Source organism: Bos mutus, chromosome 29, assembly GCF_027580195.1.
Source record: "Bos mutus isolate GX-2022 chromosome 29, NWIPB_WYAK_1.1, whole genome shotgun sequence".
NCBI lineage: Eukaryota > Metazoa > Chordata > Mammalia > Artiodactyla > Bovidae > Bos > Bos mutus.
The window spans coordinates 32497594-32511742 of NC_091645.1; the positions used below are offsets into that span (position 1 = coordinate 32497594).

The 14149-nt window shown below is 60.3% G+C and overlaps 1 protein-coding gene across 3 annotated transcripts in view; it reads left to right on the forward strand.

The window, feature by feature from the left end:
• Positions 1 to 709: 709 nt before the first annotated feature.
• Positions 710 to 14149, forward strand: part of IGSF9B (immunoglobulin superfamily member 9B) — a 52773-nt gene continuing 39333 nt past the window's right edge. For all 3 annotated transcript variants that reach the window (XR_011463089.1, XM_070365078.1, XM_070365079.1), the window contains exons 1-3: positions 710 to 954; positions 9853 to 10050; positions 11496 to 11642. Coding sequence is in view for 2 of the 3 variants with exons in the window: in XM_070365078.1 (XP_070221179.1) it covers positions 891 to 954; positions 9853 to 10050; positions 11496 to 11642 (409 nt within the window). In the remaining variant the exon portion in view is untranslated. The remainder of the gene's footprint in view (positions 955 to 9852; positions 10051 to 11495; positions 11643 to 14149) is intronic.

The following is a 14149-nucleotide window of genomic DNA, read 5'->3' on the forward strand; positions in this document are numbered from 1 at the left end:
TTCCTGAGGGGGGCCCGTGACACTCCTGCAGCTGAGCCAATGACTCACCCCAAATCTTAGCCACTTTTAGAGGTCATTTTAGTCATCCCCCTGCCTTCAGGCTGGATGGAACTTAACGTAATCTCATGTTTGGGTGGCAGAGAGTGCGCTGGGGAGGAAAGAGTGGCCGAGTGTGGAAGGGAGGAGGGGAGGTGGCGGTAGCGCGTGACCCCTTTGAAAAGATCTCCAGTGAAGGACGTTCTCAGCTTCCCCAGGCTGCTGTTCCCGGGTTTCCCCATCACTGAATCAGCACCGTCCTCCCGGGACGCCTTTTTGCTGGATGGAAACCGGATGCTGGGTTCCCTGGATGGGCGGGGGCACCGACCCCTCAGACCTACAGTGTAGCAGAGACTCCAGGGTCCCGTTGGCCGGCCCGGCGGCCACATTCCTTCCCCCAGAAACTTGCCATGCAGTGGGAGCAGGGAGCAGAGCCTAGCGGAGACGCGGCAGCGCCTTCTCCCCGGCAATGCGCATGATTCTGCGGCTCTGGGTTTGCCACACGTCAACGCACCTTGAATGGGCTCGCCCCCCTCGACGCGACGGGCAGGCATCCTGGCCAATCGGACCCCGGGCTCGCTGGCCGCGCCCAATGGAAGGGCAGCGGGGGCGGGCCCGGGGCGGTGCGGCCGGGCTTCTCCGCGGCGCTGGCTGCGCTCCGCCCGGGCTCCAGTGCAGGTGCCGCTGCGCCGGGCGGGAGGCTGCGCGCCGAGCCGAGCGGATCCTCGGAGGGATGGGGAGCGGGCCGCCCGGGCTGCAGGAGCCGCAGGAGCCGCGAGAGCACCGGCGCGGGGCGTAGGCTGCGCGGGCACTTTGCGATAGGATGAGGCTCCTGGCTGGCGCGCGGTAGTACTATGATTTGGTATGTGGCCACTTTGATAGCAAGTGTGATCAGCGCCCGAGGTCTTGCGGCTCAAGGTGAGTTGAAGTGCAGCGTCCCTCCCCTGCGCCTCCCGCGGATCTTGGCTCCGTCCTCCTGCTGAGCCCGCGCCCTCCCGGCGGGCGCGCTCCGGGCACCGCGAGGAGGGGGGACGCCGTATCCGCGGTCGGCGGGAAGGGCCTGAACCCGGGCTGCCGGCGCTCTGGAGAGAACGCTTCGGGCTAGGGTCCATGCCGCCACCCTTGGCACCAGGGCTTTGCAGCGGGTGCCGCGCCCGGTGCCCTTCGCGGGCGCAGCCGCCGCCTCGAGCGCTGGGGAGGCGGTGGCTTTCTCAACTCTGCCGCCAGGGAGTTTTCGGGTTCTCGGTTGGCTGCGGCACGCTGGACCCCGCGCAGTGCCACCGGTCCGCAGGGGAGCCGGTGCGGGCTCGGCTTGGGCTCGAGTCCCTCCGGACCACACGTCGTGGCACCCGGAGATCGGATCCCCTCGCAGGGCGGGGCGCACGGAGCGCCGCGAGAGGAAAAGAGCTGGTTCCGCGGGGAGTCTCTCGCTTGCTCTGAGGAGCGGCCGACTTCGACTGGCTCTGCCCGCGTCCGGCTCCGCTGTACCTGAGCCCGGCCTGGCCGGGCAAAAGTTCCCCGGGAGCGCGCCGCAGCCGGCCACAGCTGGCCACAGCTGCTGTGGCCGAGAGCAGCTGGAGGGGGTCTCCACTGCCGCCTCTCGGGGCGGAGGGAGGTTTTCCTCTTTCTCTGTTTCCGGTCTGAGCTGGGAAGAGGGCAGAGGGAAGCCAGTGAGCTGGGTGATGGGCGCGTGAGCACGCGGGCTTTTGCTCTGGAGACCGCAGAGCGGCCCGCACGCCTCTGTGTGGCACCTCGGCTCTCCGCCCTGCTATGGAAGCTGGAGGTGCCCGGACTCTGAGCGCGCGATGTTCAGCGCTCAGACACGATCCAGCTGCGGGCAGGTCCCCAGGGCCGGCCGGGATGGCTTCCGGGGAGAACCGCCAGGTGGACAGCAAGCAGTAGGAGGACCCACAGCGGAAGACCCAGCGCCCGGCCGCTCTCGCGCAGGAGGACCCTTTGCTCACCTTGTCTGGGGCTGTGTAGGGGGAGGGGAAGTGATTTGGAAAAGTTTCTGCAATGAGATCGGTCTCGCTGGTGTTTGCGGGGGTGTGAAAACAGAGGCAGAGGAAGGCGAAGAGAAGAGTGCTTTTATTATATGGTGTGTGACCCCGGGTGGTTTTAAAATTCTTCCTTTGTCAGGTGGGGAAACAGACCAGAAGCTCGTGGGGTGGGGTGGGGGTGTGAGGTGGCTTGAGCTGCGCTTGAGAACTTGTCTCCAGCCTCAGTGCTCGCCCCTTCCCTACTGCCTTGTACTCTTCTGATGCCTCCATCTCCTCCCCTTCAGTTTGTGGTATGTTCCTGCTATGGGACTGTCGCACAAAAGGATGTATTGGGATGTTTGAATAAAAGAGAGATGTTGAAGGGAGGCTCTGAAATAGGATCCCAGCCTGAGGAGTCCAGGGAAGAGGATGGACTTTTTGCAAGTTTAAGCACAGAATCAAGGGAAATGTGTGCTTATATTATAGCAGCACACAGAAGGGCCAGACAGAAGGAAGGACTTCCCAGCATTGAAGGTTATTGGTTCTGGAGCTTCTGCCTTCTTTCCGGGAATGGAGAGGTCCTTCTGTCCGGGGTGCCTGGACATGAACCCCTGCCTGCCATCCCTGTGGGTTTTGGGGAGGGGGGTGTCTTTTTAGCCTAGGGGCTCTGTGTGTGGTGGTAAAGGATCTGGACTCAAGTTCCAGCACTGCTACTTGCTGGCCTGTGACCTTGGACACATTGCTTTGCTTCTCTGATTGTCACTTGCCTTATTGGGGGTTAACAGTATGAGCGTGTGGGGTATTTGTGAACATTAGTGCCGTGAAGAAATGAGGGGCTGGCTGAATGTTCTGTGGTAGTGGTGGTTTAGTCGCTAAGTCATGAGTAAGTAACTGATGATGATCTTGGTTCCATTTCTTTCCCCTGAATGATTCAGGGCACTGGGAGCTGGAAATGTCCCCAGGGGGAGTTCAGACAGTTGCCTTTGTCCAGAACCAAGTTTGCCTTCCCCGCTGACCTTGCCCAGGGAGATGTGGAGGGCTGCTCAGAAATCCTTTGAGAGATCTGCAGAACTAGAGTTGTGTCAGTGGCTGGAACCTGGTGGAGAGGCTGCAGGACACCCAGGAGGCATCATCTCTACGGCCTCCGGGAGTGGGAGATGGGCTGATGGGCCAGCGTTTCAGATGCTGCTGTGAGAGCTCAGCTGTTCTCTAACTGGCAGAGGTGACTTCCAGGAGTTTCTTGATGGGAGGGACTTTGAGATGCTTGTCTTAGGGTCTGGCTGAGCAGTGGTTGTTCCAGCAGAGGATTGAAAGGCTTGGGACAGAGAGAGGGGTGGCTTGAATCCTGTGTGTCTGGGGGGCAGTGTGGAGGCTGGGGAGGGCGTGCAGAGAGCCTGGAAGGTGGTGAGTGGAGTCTGCGCCTGAGGCCTTCGCTGAGCAAGCTGGTGCGGAGGACCCCGGCCTTTATCACCAAGGCTGCCTCCTCTTGTGGACCACAGATTCCATGCCTGGCTTACTGCTGTCCCCAGATAAAGCGGGTTCTAACCCGGACAGTGCTGGTAGCTGGACTAATGCTCTCTACTCTCAGCCTGGCCTTTCCTCCCTTCCTTTGGTGGTGAAGGCACGAGGGAGGGCATTTAGGTCTGGAATCTGCTAGAGAGACCCCCACAGGCAGCCTCTCAGCTGAGCGGGACTTGGCTCAGGACGTGGCATGCGTGTTTGTGTCCCCAGCACCCGCGGCTGGAGGCAGGCAGGGGTGTGTCTGGCAGCACGCGTTTGGGAGAAGCTGAGGAGGGGATGTGTGGGAAGAGAGTCAGCTTTCAGCTGCTGGCCCCAAGCTCGTCTCATGTGCTGACCCGGAGCTGCCAGGTCCCAGGGCTGGTGGTGGTTTCAGGTTTGAGGTTCTGAGACAGAAAGCTAGGATCCAGTTACCCAAAGGAGCAGAGGCTGCCTGGCTGGGAGATGCTGAACCCCAGCCTCTCTCTGGCCGGCCTCTCCTGGCTCAGAGCCCTGTGCTCTCCATCCTCAGATCTCTGCCTCAGGCCTGGCTGTCTGCCTCAGGCCTGGCTGTCAGGGCTTTGCTGCGCTGAGTGGGTGGGAGTGGACCTGGCCCACAGGGAGAGCCGCACTCCCTCCCCTGCTCCCCAACCCTCTCCAGTCCTCTGCCTCCTTGGGCTAGGCCAGGGTCCCAGGGCAGCTCTCTCCTGTCTGTGCCCAGTGATGGGTAAAGCAGTTTGTGTAAGAGAGTGAATGTGAATTGTGGAAAGAGCCATCATTGGTGGTAGCTGCTAGAAGTGCCTGCACACATCTGTGTGTGTGCCTGCCTGTGTGTGCAACTGTGTGTATGCGTTTGCACATGAATGTAGCAGACAGGAGACCCAGAGTCTCCAGGCGCGAGGTGGGGCATCTTTCCTGTCTGATTGCTGGTGGCCGTGGGTGGCAGCGAGGCTGGACTTGGAGCAGACACCCAGCTCTTCCCACCCTCTGCTCCACACGTGAGTATGGACAGCTCAGAAGCTCCCAAAGTTGGAGGTTCAGCCCTGGGGCTGGGTTGAAGGGAGACTGAGCTCTGAGAGAAAACCTCAGTGGGGGACACACACAGGCAGAGCCAGGGGACGCAGAAGACGGGTCTGACTTGCTAAGAGGTGGCTCTGACCTTGGCTACCCAGTAGCCCAGACTCCTGAATGGAGAAGGGACTTGGTCCCTGGGGGTTGGGAGCTGGGTGCAGAGGCAGCTTGTAGCCTGGTCCTGCCGGGGCACTGCCCAGGGGAGCCAGCTCAGCCTGCCTGAGGCAGCTGACCTATTTTTCTTAGGAATCTTCCTGCTTTTCTCTTCTCTCTTGCGTGATTAAGCAGGAGATTGGTGAGCAGAGTCAGGGCCTCCAGAAGAGTTTTGGAGAACAATTCCTTGTGGGCCAGGCTACAAGCGAGGTCCCAGCCAGCCTGCCTGTTCTTCTGAAAGGGTGGTGACTGGGTGGTGCCCTCTGCCCGCCCTCACCCCCTAGCTCCCTCCCAGTCCAGGCCCCTGGCCAGCTGGGCTGTGGCAGGTAATACACTGTCCGGGTAACATGCAGGAAGCTGCTGTCCTGGTTTTCCGGCTTCCAGGTAGGGAGTGCTGACGCTTCATTGTGAGCAGACTCGGGCTTCGATCCCCTGCTTACTTTCGTCCACCTGGCGCCTCACCTGAGGCCCTCCCCAGCTTAGCTCTGGGGTACTTGGACCAGGCCCACACCAGCGGTGGGCAGGGTGGGTGTGGCTGGGCCTCTCTGCGGAGGAGCTGGAGGAGCTGCTGCAGGAGCAGAGCGGAGGTTGGATTACTGACTGCTTCCTGCCAGTGGCTCCTGGGGAACAGGCTCTTGGAAATACAATCTAGCCGAGAGCAAATTAAGGTGGCTAAGAGCTGCTGCCTCCTGGGCTGCCTGGGCTGGAGAGTTAGGGAGGAGAGGCAACCATGGAGGAAAGGTGTCCTATCCCTCCCCAGTGCCTTGTTATATGATGGGAGGGCCAGTTTGGGCTCACCTGATCTCTGACTTCTACCCTCAGAGGTTGATGGGGAGTTGGGGCAGAAGAATAGCTACAGGGAGACCTTAAAAGGTGGGGACTTCTCCAAGGACCTCCTAGGTGGGGTGTGGGGGTCCTGGCTGGAGGCAGAATATCCCAGTGACCTCTGGCCCACCCACTGTCTGCAAAGGACACCCAGGGTGCAGCCTTATGTGGACATGGCTGTTTCTCCATCTCACACTTGGCTATGTGTGTATGGAGTCTCTCCTCTGCTTTCCTCATGCAAGCCTCTGGGTCTGCATCTCCCGGGTGGGGGTAGGGGGGAAAGGACGTTCCAGGGGAGCCCGATTCAAGCTTCCTGGGATCTCCTGGAACCCCCTGGCTTGTCACAGAGGAGCGACTGGGGGACTATTGGGGGCTGTGCCTGTTTTGGACTCAGCAGGGATTATTTTTAGGCTGGCAGATGGAGGTGGCGGTGGCTGTCGCTGGTATTATTAGACAACAGGCCTGTGGTTTGGGAGTCTGGTGCCCAAGGGGGCGGGGGAAGGGGGGAGCCTCCCCGGGGACGTGTACTCACTCACTCACTGAGGTGGGGAGGTCTCCCTGTGCCACAGATAGACAGAGCCGGAGCTCCTGGGTCCCAGGCAGAGTGGGCTCAGCCCTGCACCCGCAGCTGCCTACTGACCCCGGCCTGCCCCGCTGGCCTTTTTGGGTTCAGGACTGCAGGGGTCTGGCTGTGAGAACCTGTCCTGAGTGCACTGTGGAGGGGCTGGCCTTTGACTCAGGGAACAGAGGGGAGGGGGCTGCTTCTTGGGTCAGTGTGGGAGGGGCCTTGTGCCTTGGTACCTAGCCTGTGGTGGGGGGCAAGTGGGGGCAAAGGGGAGACAGGACAGCTGGAACCTGCCCCTACCTAATTGCCCCCCGCGCCCCACGCCGGCCGCTGGCCCAGCCAGGGGACAGAGATGGTGGTACGTCTGTCGGATGGGTGTTGGGGTCCCACAAGGACCTGGTATGTAGTAGTGACCTAGAGGAAGCTGGTTTGTCTGGCGGCTGGCCCTCCCTGCCTGGTTCCCAGACCTTGGCTGCTGCCACCAGATTTTGCAGTCTTGCTGCCTCTCCTCCCCCAGCCCCGCCCCTGGAAGAGCTCCAGCTTGGGAAGAGGGGTGGGGGCTGTGCCAGGCTGTGGAGGGCTCATGGTCCTGTGCTCACAGGGATCCAGTGGCAGCCCTGGACCTGGCAACCTGCCGGGCACCACCTGGCCCAGAGAGCAGGAGGTCTGCACCCTGTGGGCTTTCAGAAAGGTTAGCCAGACCACGGGGCACCTCCTCCTCCTGTGTCCTCTCTCCTTACCAGGGAGCGCTGGGCAAAACCCCAAAGTGCAGATTTGCTCTGCTCCTCCGGGTACAGCTGGGTCCTGCCATCTCTGAAAAGGGTGCATGGAATCCAGGACACCTCGTGCTCCCTGCGGTGCTCACCCTGCGGGTGCCAGAGTCCCCTTGAGGCTGCTGCAGGCCTCTGTGGTGGGGAGGGGTCTGGGGCCTCCCCTCCTGAAGCCCTCCCTCTTTGGATACCATCCATCTCTGCCTTCCCACACCACCCCCCCCCCCACCCCCGCCTTCTTCCTCCTCCCTACTGTTCCTGGGGCCTGGCTCTGTCCCCTCCTGACTTTCCTAATTCTCCATCCTCTGAAGGCCTATGTCTCTGTGTCCCTGGCAGAATCCTGGGTGCCCTTGACCTCTCTCTGTGTCTCTGTCTCTGCCTGTCTGTTCATACCCTGACCGTCTGTCTCCATTCTTGCCCCTGGAATCTCTTTTGCTCTTGACTTGGGTTGTGTCCTAGGTTTGAAGGCATTTCTCTCCTCCATCAAACCCCTCTTCCATCTCTGCTGCCAGCCTGTTTACTTTTTTTTTTTTTTTGCAGCAAGCTTTTCTGGAGAAAGTGTTTTATTAGACATGCTTTGGCTCAGAAAAGCTCAGGCTGAGGGGGAAGTACTCGTGGGTGATGGGTGAGAGCACACGCAGAGTGTGTGTGTGTGTGTGTGTTGAGATGAGGAAAGCTGATAAATATTTTAGGATTCTGAAAGCCAGGAAGACTGGCCTGAGTGCGGGGGCTGGGACAGGGCCTCCCACTCCACTGCCTTCATCCTGGAAGCCCGTCTGTTTTGGCTTTGCTCACTGTCTCTGTGCTGCTGGTCTCACCATGTCTTCTTCCAGCTGCTGTCTCTGGCGGAGGGACGTGGGAAGACCTGTGGGGTGGGGCCCAGGTCTGGCTGGGTCTCAGGTGGGGTGCACAGCCCTGAGCCTGGGTGGGTGTGGAAGAGGCCACCTCGTTGCCCAGTTGCTGTGCGGAGAATGAGGCAGTCAAGGTCTTGCCTCCCAGAGCCTCTAGAACCTTTTCTATGAGAGGAGGGCAAGCAACCCTGCCCCCTGCCCCAGGTGGCCACCCCTGGGAGGCACTCCCGCCTCTTGCCCTGGCTCTTGTAGTTCCTCTTCTTTCCTCCAAAGTCTGCACACTCACATGTACATGTGTACACACATACACTCATGTGCACACATGTCTGTTCTTTGCCCACCCCTCCAGGGCCCAGGGTCAGCCTTTGTGCCAGGGTGCTCTGAGGCGGGCCCAGTCCCTGCCTGGTGCCCCCAGGGGATGGGGTGGGGGCTGGGAGGAGCCTGCTACACTTTCCCTGAGGGGCTGGAATTTAGCCTTTGCCTAAAGCAGGTCTGGGAGGGTTGGGAAACCTGCTGGGGCCTCAGGCAGGTGAGGGCAACACTGTGCTCTGCTCCAAAAATACTCTGTGATCTTAGCTCTTTCTCTAGAAAACAGTGATGTCACCAGTAGCCAATCAGCTTCCAGAAGGGTTGCCTCCTCCTTCTTCCGCAATTTGCGGGAGGAGGAGAGGGAGCTGGAGCGGGAGGGAGAGAAGGAGAGGCCGACAGAGACATGGACCTGGAGAGGCAGAGCACACAAGCACACAGGGGCCAGGCAGCAGAAAAGCAAAACCCTTTCCCCAGCATAGGCAAACGGAACCCCACATGTACCCCCCCACCCCAACACACGCTGATAGAGTCATACAAAGAAGGGGAGCAGGTAGACAGCATAACCCATGTGGGTGGGAGCTAGAGAGAGACAGAGATACAGAGAGACAGACATGGAGGAGGAGCCAGAGAGAGATGGACACAGGAGAGACACTGGAGAGAGAGAGACAGAACCAAATAGAAAGACACATAGAAAGAGCCAGATACACAGAGACACAAAGGAGAGCCAGACAGAGGTGCCTGGCAGGAGCCCACAGGGGTCAGAGGTGTGCGCAGAGTCAGGCCAGAGCCTCAGTGGAGCAGCCGCTGTCCGTGGTGCTGCCTGGAGGGGCCCAGCCGGCTCTGGAGGGGAGGGGCGGGGTCTGGTGGATTGTGTGGGTGCTGGGAGGGAAGGCAGGGGGAGGGGCCTCCCATCGAGCTCTTTCACTGGGAAGGAAGGTGGACAAGGTGACTTTGGTGTGGCAGCCCGAGTCAGGCTGGAGGTGGGGCTGCAGACCTGGGGCGGAGCCTGGGTTAACCTGTTCTCTCTGGGGCTGGGGCTGGGGCTGGGGCTGGGGCTGGGGGATATGGGCCTCTCCCTGCCTCACCTCCCATCCCTCCCAGTCCCTTTCTGGAGGATGTTAGTGCCTTATCTAGCCACGTGCTTTGTCCTCTGCCAGGTAGGGGTGGTCCCCTTAGCTGGCTGAGGTTAGTGGCCCCAGGGTCCCCCTCCCGTGTCCCCAGCATCCTGCGGTCCGGATGGTGATGTCTGGGGCTTCTCCTGCTGATAGACTTGGGGCTTGTACACTGGAGGGATGGAGGCCCCTCCCGCTCCCTCCTCTGCGGCAGGCGAGGCGGGCAGAGGGAGGAGGGGCAGAGAGGCCAGCTCAGGCCGGTGGGGTTTTCCCTCTGGCGATGCCAGGAGCAGCCTCTGCTCAGCTTGTTGGGGATTCCCCGCTCCTGTGTGGAACGCTCTTGTTTGGTGCTGTGAACATCAGGCTGAGCTGGGGGTGGGGCGTGGGAGGACTCCGGCTCCGAGTCTCCCTGCTGTGCTCTAGCAGGAAGCATCCTGGTGCAGGAAGAGGTCCCCATTCACCCTTGGCTGCAGTGCCTGCCCGGACCTTGGTGTCCACAGAGGGGCCGAGGCCCCTCTACCTTCTCAGTGGCCACCCTCCTCAGAGCTGGTAGGAGTGTCACTGGGAAAAGGCATGGTCGGGCTGTGCTCTTCAGGGTTCGGAGGGCAGAGGTGGTCTCTGGGACAGCCGGGCAGGATCTCCTGGCCTCTCCTTTCCTGCGTCCCAATGTAGCTGTCCCGCTAGGTGCCCACGGCCTGCGAGAGGAGCCCGAGTTCGTGACCGCAAGGGCTGGAGAGAGCGTGGTCCTGCGATGCGACGTGGTCCACCCGGTGACGGGGCAGCCCCCGCCCTATGTTGTGGAATGGTTCAAGTTTGGGGTGCCCATCCCCATCTTCATCAAGTTCGGCTACTACCCGCCTCACGTGGACCCTGAATATGCAGGTAAGGGCTGCCCCATTGCTCTGGCTTCCCGCCTGGCTCCGGCGGGGGGGGCCCACCCTGTCCCTCTTGCCTGTGTCTTGTAACCTGTCGTCCTTTCCGATGGGCCTCTTATCTCTGTTTTCCAGTCGCTGCCTCTGTCCTCCCATCCTTTGCACTCTGGTAGGTTTTAATTAAGTGGCGAGAGGAGAGGGACAAGGAGGTGGGGCAGACACAGGGCTTCCTGAACAGCCTCACCGATCCGCAGGGGGCCCTGTGGATCCGGAGGCCAGAGGAGAAGGGAGGCCCAGAGCCCGCCGCGTGGGAGAGGAGGCCGGCTGGAGGGCGGCTCAGTAGAAGCAGCTGAGTCAGAGCCTCGGCAGGCAGCCATGGGGTTTGCTCTGTCTGGCTTCGCCCACTCCCTCCCTCTGGCTCTGAAGTTGGGGCCTCTTGTCCTGGGTGGAGGGAGCGTCTGGGCACCCACTCTGCCTCCTCCTCCTGGCCCCCTGTGTCTTGTTCTGCAATGACTCCTGCCAGTTGGGCCTCACTGAGTCACTGCCAAGGGCCTGCCCACCAGGGAGGAGGGCATGGGGCAATGTGAGTGTGTGCTCGGGTGTGTGTGTGTGTGTGGGTGTGTGTGCGCGCTGGGGTTTAAAGGAAGAGGAAGCTGGCAGGACATGGGTTTTATCTTTACCTCTGGGCTCTGAGGTCTGCCTTGCATTTTTGTCAGCTTCTATTTCTCTCTCTCTCTCTGCCCTTCTCTCTCCTCCTGTGTCTGTGTCTCTCCGGCCCTGGTTGGTTGGGACTGTCTGATTTGTAGGCAGATTGCCAGTGTCGAAAACACAAGGAGGAAAGCAGAGGAGGTCGTGACATTGGGGCGAGGAATGGGCTGGGCTGAGGGAGGACCCGGAGGGCACTCTGGGGAAGGGGTCTGAGTTAGGGAGGGTGGCTTGGAGTAGATTAGAGCTCTACCTGCCAGCTGCTCTGAGTTCTCAGGCTACACGCAACCCCCACTCCAGCCAAGCTTGGGGCCTGGGCTCTGTCTGGACCAGTCCTCTCTGCTCTCTGGCCCCAGCGGCAGGACTGGGAGGGGATGTCAGCACCCTGTCCCTGGTGGCCTCTCCCCTGGCTGCTGTAGGGAAGCCACACAGACAGGGTGCTGGGCGTGGCAGCCACGGGGACCCCCGGGACAGGATGTTGCTCAGCCTGGCCGGAGGTTCCCAGGGCCACTCATCCTCTCCTATCCCACCTCAGCAGAGCTCCTTCCTCTGTTCCGTCCCTAGAGAATGGGACGGTGCAGAGAACTGAAGCCTTCTTGGTGCAGCTGGTGGGCAGAGAGAGCAGGGCTTTTGGGGCCGCTCTGCCCTGGGCCTGCCTGCCCTGGGCTGGGGTCGAGGGAGGCTGTCCCTGTGGGGCTAGGGCTGCAGGGGGCAGCGCCCTGCCCTGACCCTCTTGGTCCCTCTCCACAGGCCGTGCGAGCCTCCACGACAAGGCATCCCTACGGCTGGAGCAGGTGCGTGCCGAGGATCAGGGCTGGTACGAGTGCAAGGTGCTCCTGCTCGACCAGCAGTACGACACCTTCCACAACGGCAGCTGGGTGCATCTCACCATCCACGGTGCGCGGTGTGCGGGTTGTGTGCCTGCGTGCGAGCGTGTTCGGTGTGTGTCCTGCGTGTGCTTGAGCCTTTTCCCCATGCCCCTGGGACTCAGCCCCTGACTGTAGCCTGCCCTGGAGACCCTGGTGCAGCTGTGCCCCAAGTTCCTCAGCCTTCCTGGAGACCCTGGCCTGGCCCACCGGTCAGATACCAGTCACACCCCTGGCCCCTTGGTCGTCCTGGAGTCCCAGAGGCCGGGCAGCTCCTGACAGACGGCGGTCACCATGGGTGGGGGCGGGAACTGGGTTCTGGAATCCGGGAGGGTTGAGCATCTGCAGGGTGGATTCTAGGGCAGTTGCAGGAAGACCCTCTTCAGGGATCCCCTGTTAGAGCCTTCCTTTAGTCCATTTGCCTGAGTAACCATTGAGTGTCAGCCAGCCATTGAGCTGCAACTGATGGGCAGCAGCAGGACAAACCCAGGGCCGGGTGGCAATGCTGCTGGTCCCGGCCTAGAGGGTAACCCTTCCAATGCTAGTGGGTACTTACTTCCTGGGGTGAAGGGTGATGGTCTCTCACAGGGCCAGGGTCTTTCCTGGGACCGAGGGTCCCCTGTGCCCCTGGGAGCCCTCCTTTGGGAGGGGAAATTCCCAAGGAGCCGGGAACACTGGAACCCAGAGAAAGTGGAAGAAGTGATCCCCATGGTGGAGGAGAGCAGGGTTTTTGCTTTGCTTTATTTTACTCTTGATTCAGTTTGTGATATAGTGTGTTCAGCCGCCACGTGCCACACATACTGAGCTGGTTGTTGAGGCTTCAATGGCACGTGTGCTTTGGACGCCCAGGCACAGCTTAGGTCCTTGTGGGTATGATGTCTGTGACCCTGAATTCCATGCTCAGCAGAGAGGAACTGGCAGTGTCCTGGCTTGTGAGCTTCTCGCAGTTTCCACTGGCCTTGTCTCATGAGGTTGGATCAGGTTGTGCACCTTCTGCCCTGAAAACCCATCGAGGGCCCTGGGAAAATGGTGTTTTAGTCTGAGACTGGCCTCTGGGACCAAACAGACCTAGGAGTGGTGGCCTTGGGGCAGTGGTCCAGGCTGCTGACTCACTGCATGCAACCGACTCCTGTCCGTCAGTCCCCAGAGACCAACGGTGGGCTTATTTTAAACCTTGGGTGGGCTGTCCCCACTACCGGTGAGCTTTTGAGTCAACTTCCTTTCAATGCCAGCTGTTGTCTGTGCTGGGAATGAAAACTCAGCTTAATATTAGTCCAAGCAAAATGTAATTAAGAAGGTAAACCTACCGCTGATGGCACCACTGATGGAGCGCTGAGCCAAGAGCCCCCACGCTGCCTGCTTTCTTGTGCCATCTCCCAAGGTGGGCTGATGCCGTCACAGCCCTGCCTGCCTCCCGCGCATCACCGCTGGGTCCTGTCCAGGGAGTGGAGGCGGGTGGACCAGCGGGGAACACGGGCCGACGAGACTCAGCTTGTGTCGTGAGTCCACCTCATTCACTGTCTGAGCCAGGACACCCGCCTCCCCTCGCTGAGCTTCACTATTCTGTTTCCAAGAACCGTGCCTGTGTGCAGGGCTGTAGTGAAGATTAAATGAAGCCCTGCAGATGAAGACGCCTGGTGCCGCGTTTGGAAGGTTGGCTGTGCAGGGGTCACTCTCTGCAGGATACGGGTCACCCTCCCCATCACGGGAGAGAACGACCAAGTTGGGCAGCCCAGGAGGGGCCTCGGGCTGGCAGAGGCAGCCTGGGTGGTCGAAGAGCCCTTGGGAATCGACCCATGATCAACATTCGTTCCTGAATGTCCACTCGGCAGGCTCTGGGGGTGTGCAGACTGAGCTCTGAAGGGTCTTCAGGGGACAATCAGGTCCAGAGGCGACTGCAGTAGGCTTTGGAAGCATGAGGGACAGGGACTTCTCTGAGGAAATGAGCCCTGGGCAGAGACCCTTTGGGGAAGAGGAGTTGACCAGGTGAGGGGGGTCGGGGGATCAGGCCTGCAGGGTGTTCCAGGGCAGAGGGAACAGCATGCCCGGAGGCCCAGAGGAAGCAGAGCCACCACATTCAGGAGCCTGGCTGCTTGTTGGAATGAAGGGCCAGGCTTTAGCACTGGAGCTCAGCTCGTCATGGAATGCTTTCCCTACCAGGGCCCCGCTCCCAAGGTGAGCGACCTCACCCTCTCTCTCTCCCTCCTGCATTCTGAGGTTCCTTCTGGCGTAAACACTTCCCTTATTGAAGGAAAGAGTCTGGAGCACAAACATTGCATTTCTTTCAAACTAGAATGTCAGGTATTTCTGACCGGGATCACCCTGGGAAAATGAAAAATTAGAATCACAAGTTGTCTCCTCCTCCTTCTGTGTTTTCTTCAAGGCCAGTTGGGAGGAAGAAAATCCAATTATTTCCTCATTGCATATGAAATACTAGAAAAGGCCGAGTCAGGCCTTGCTTTCTGTCGGTGAACTGCTTGGAGGAGAGGCCAGCCTATTTCTAACCTGCATGATTAATTATAGGGCATGTGTGAAAAA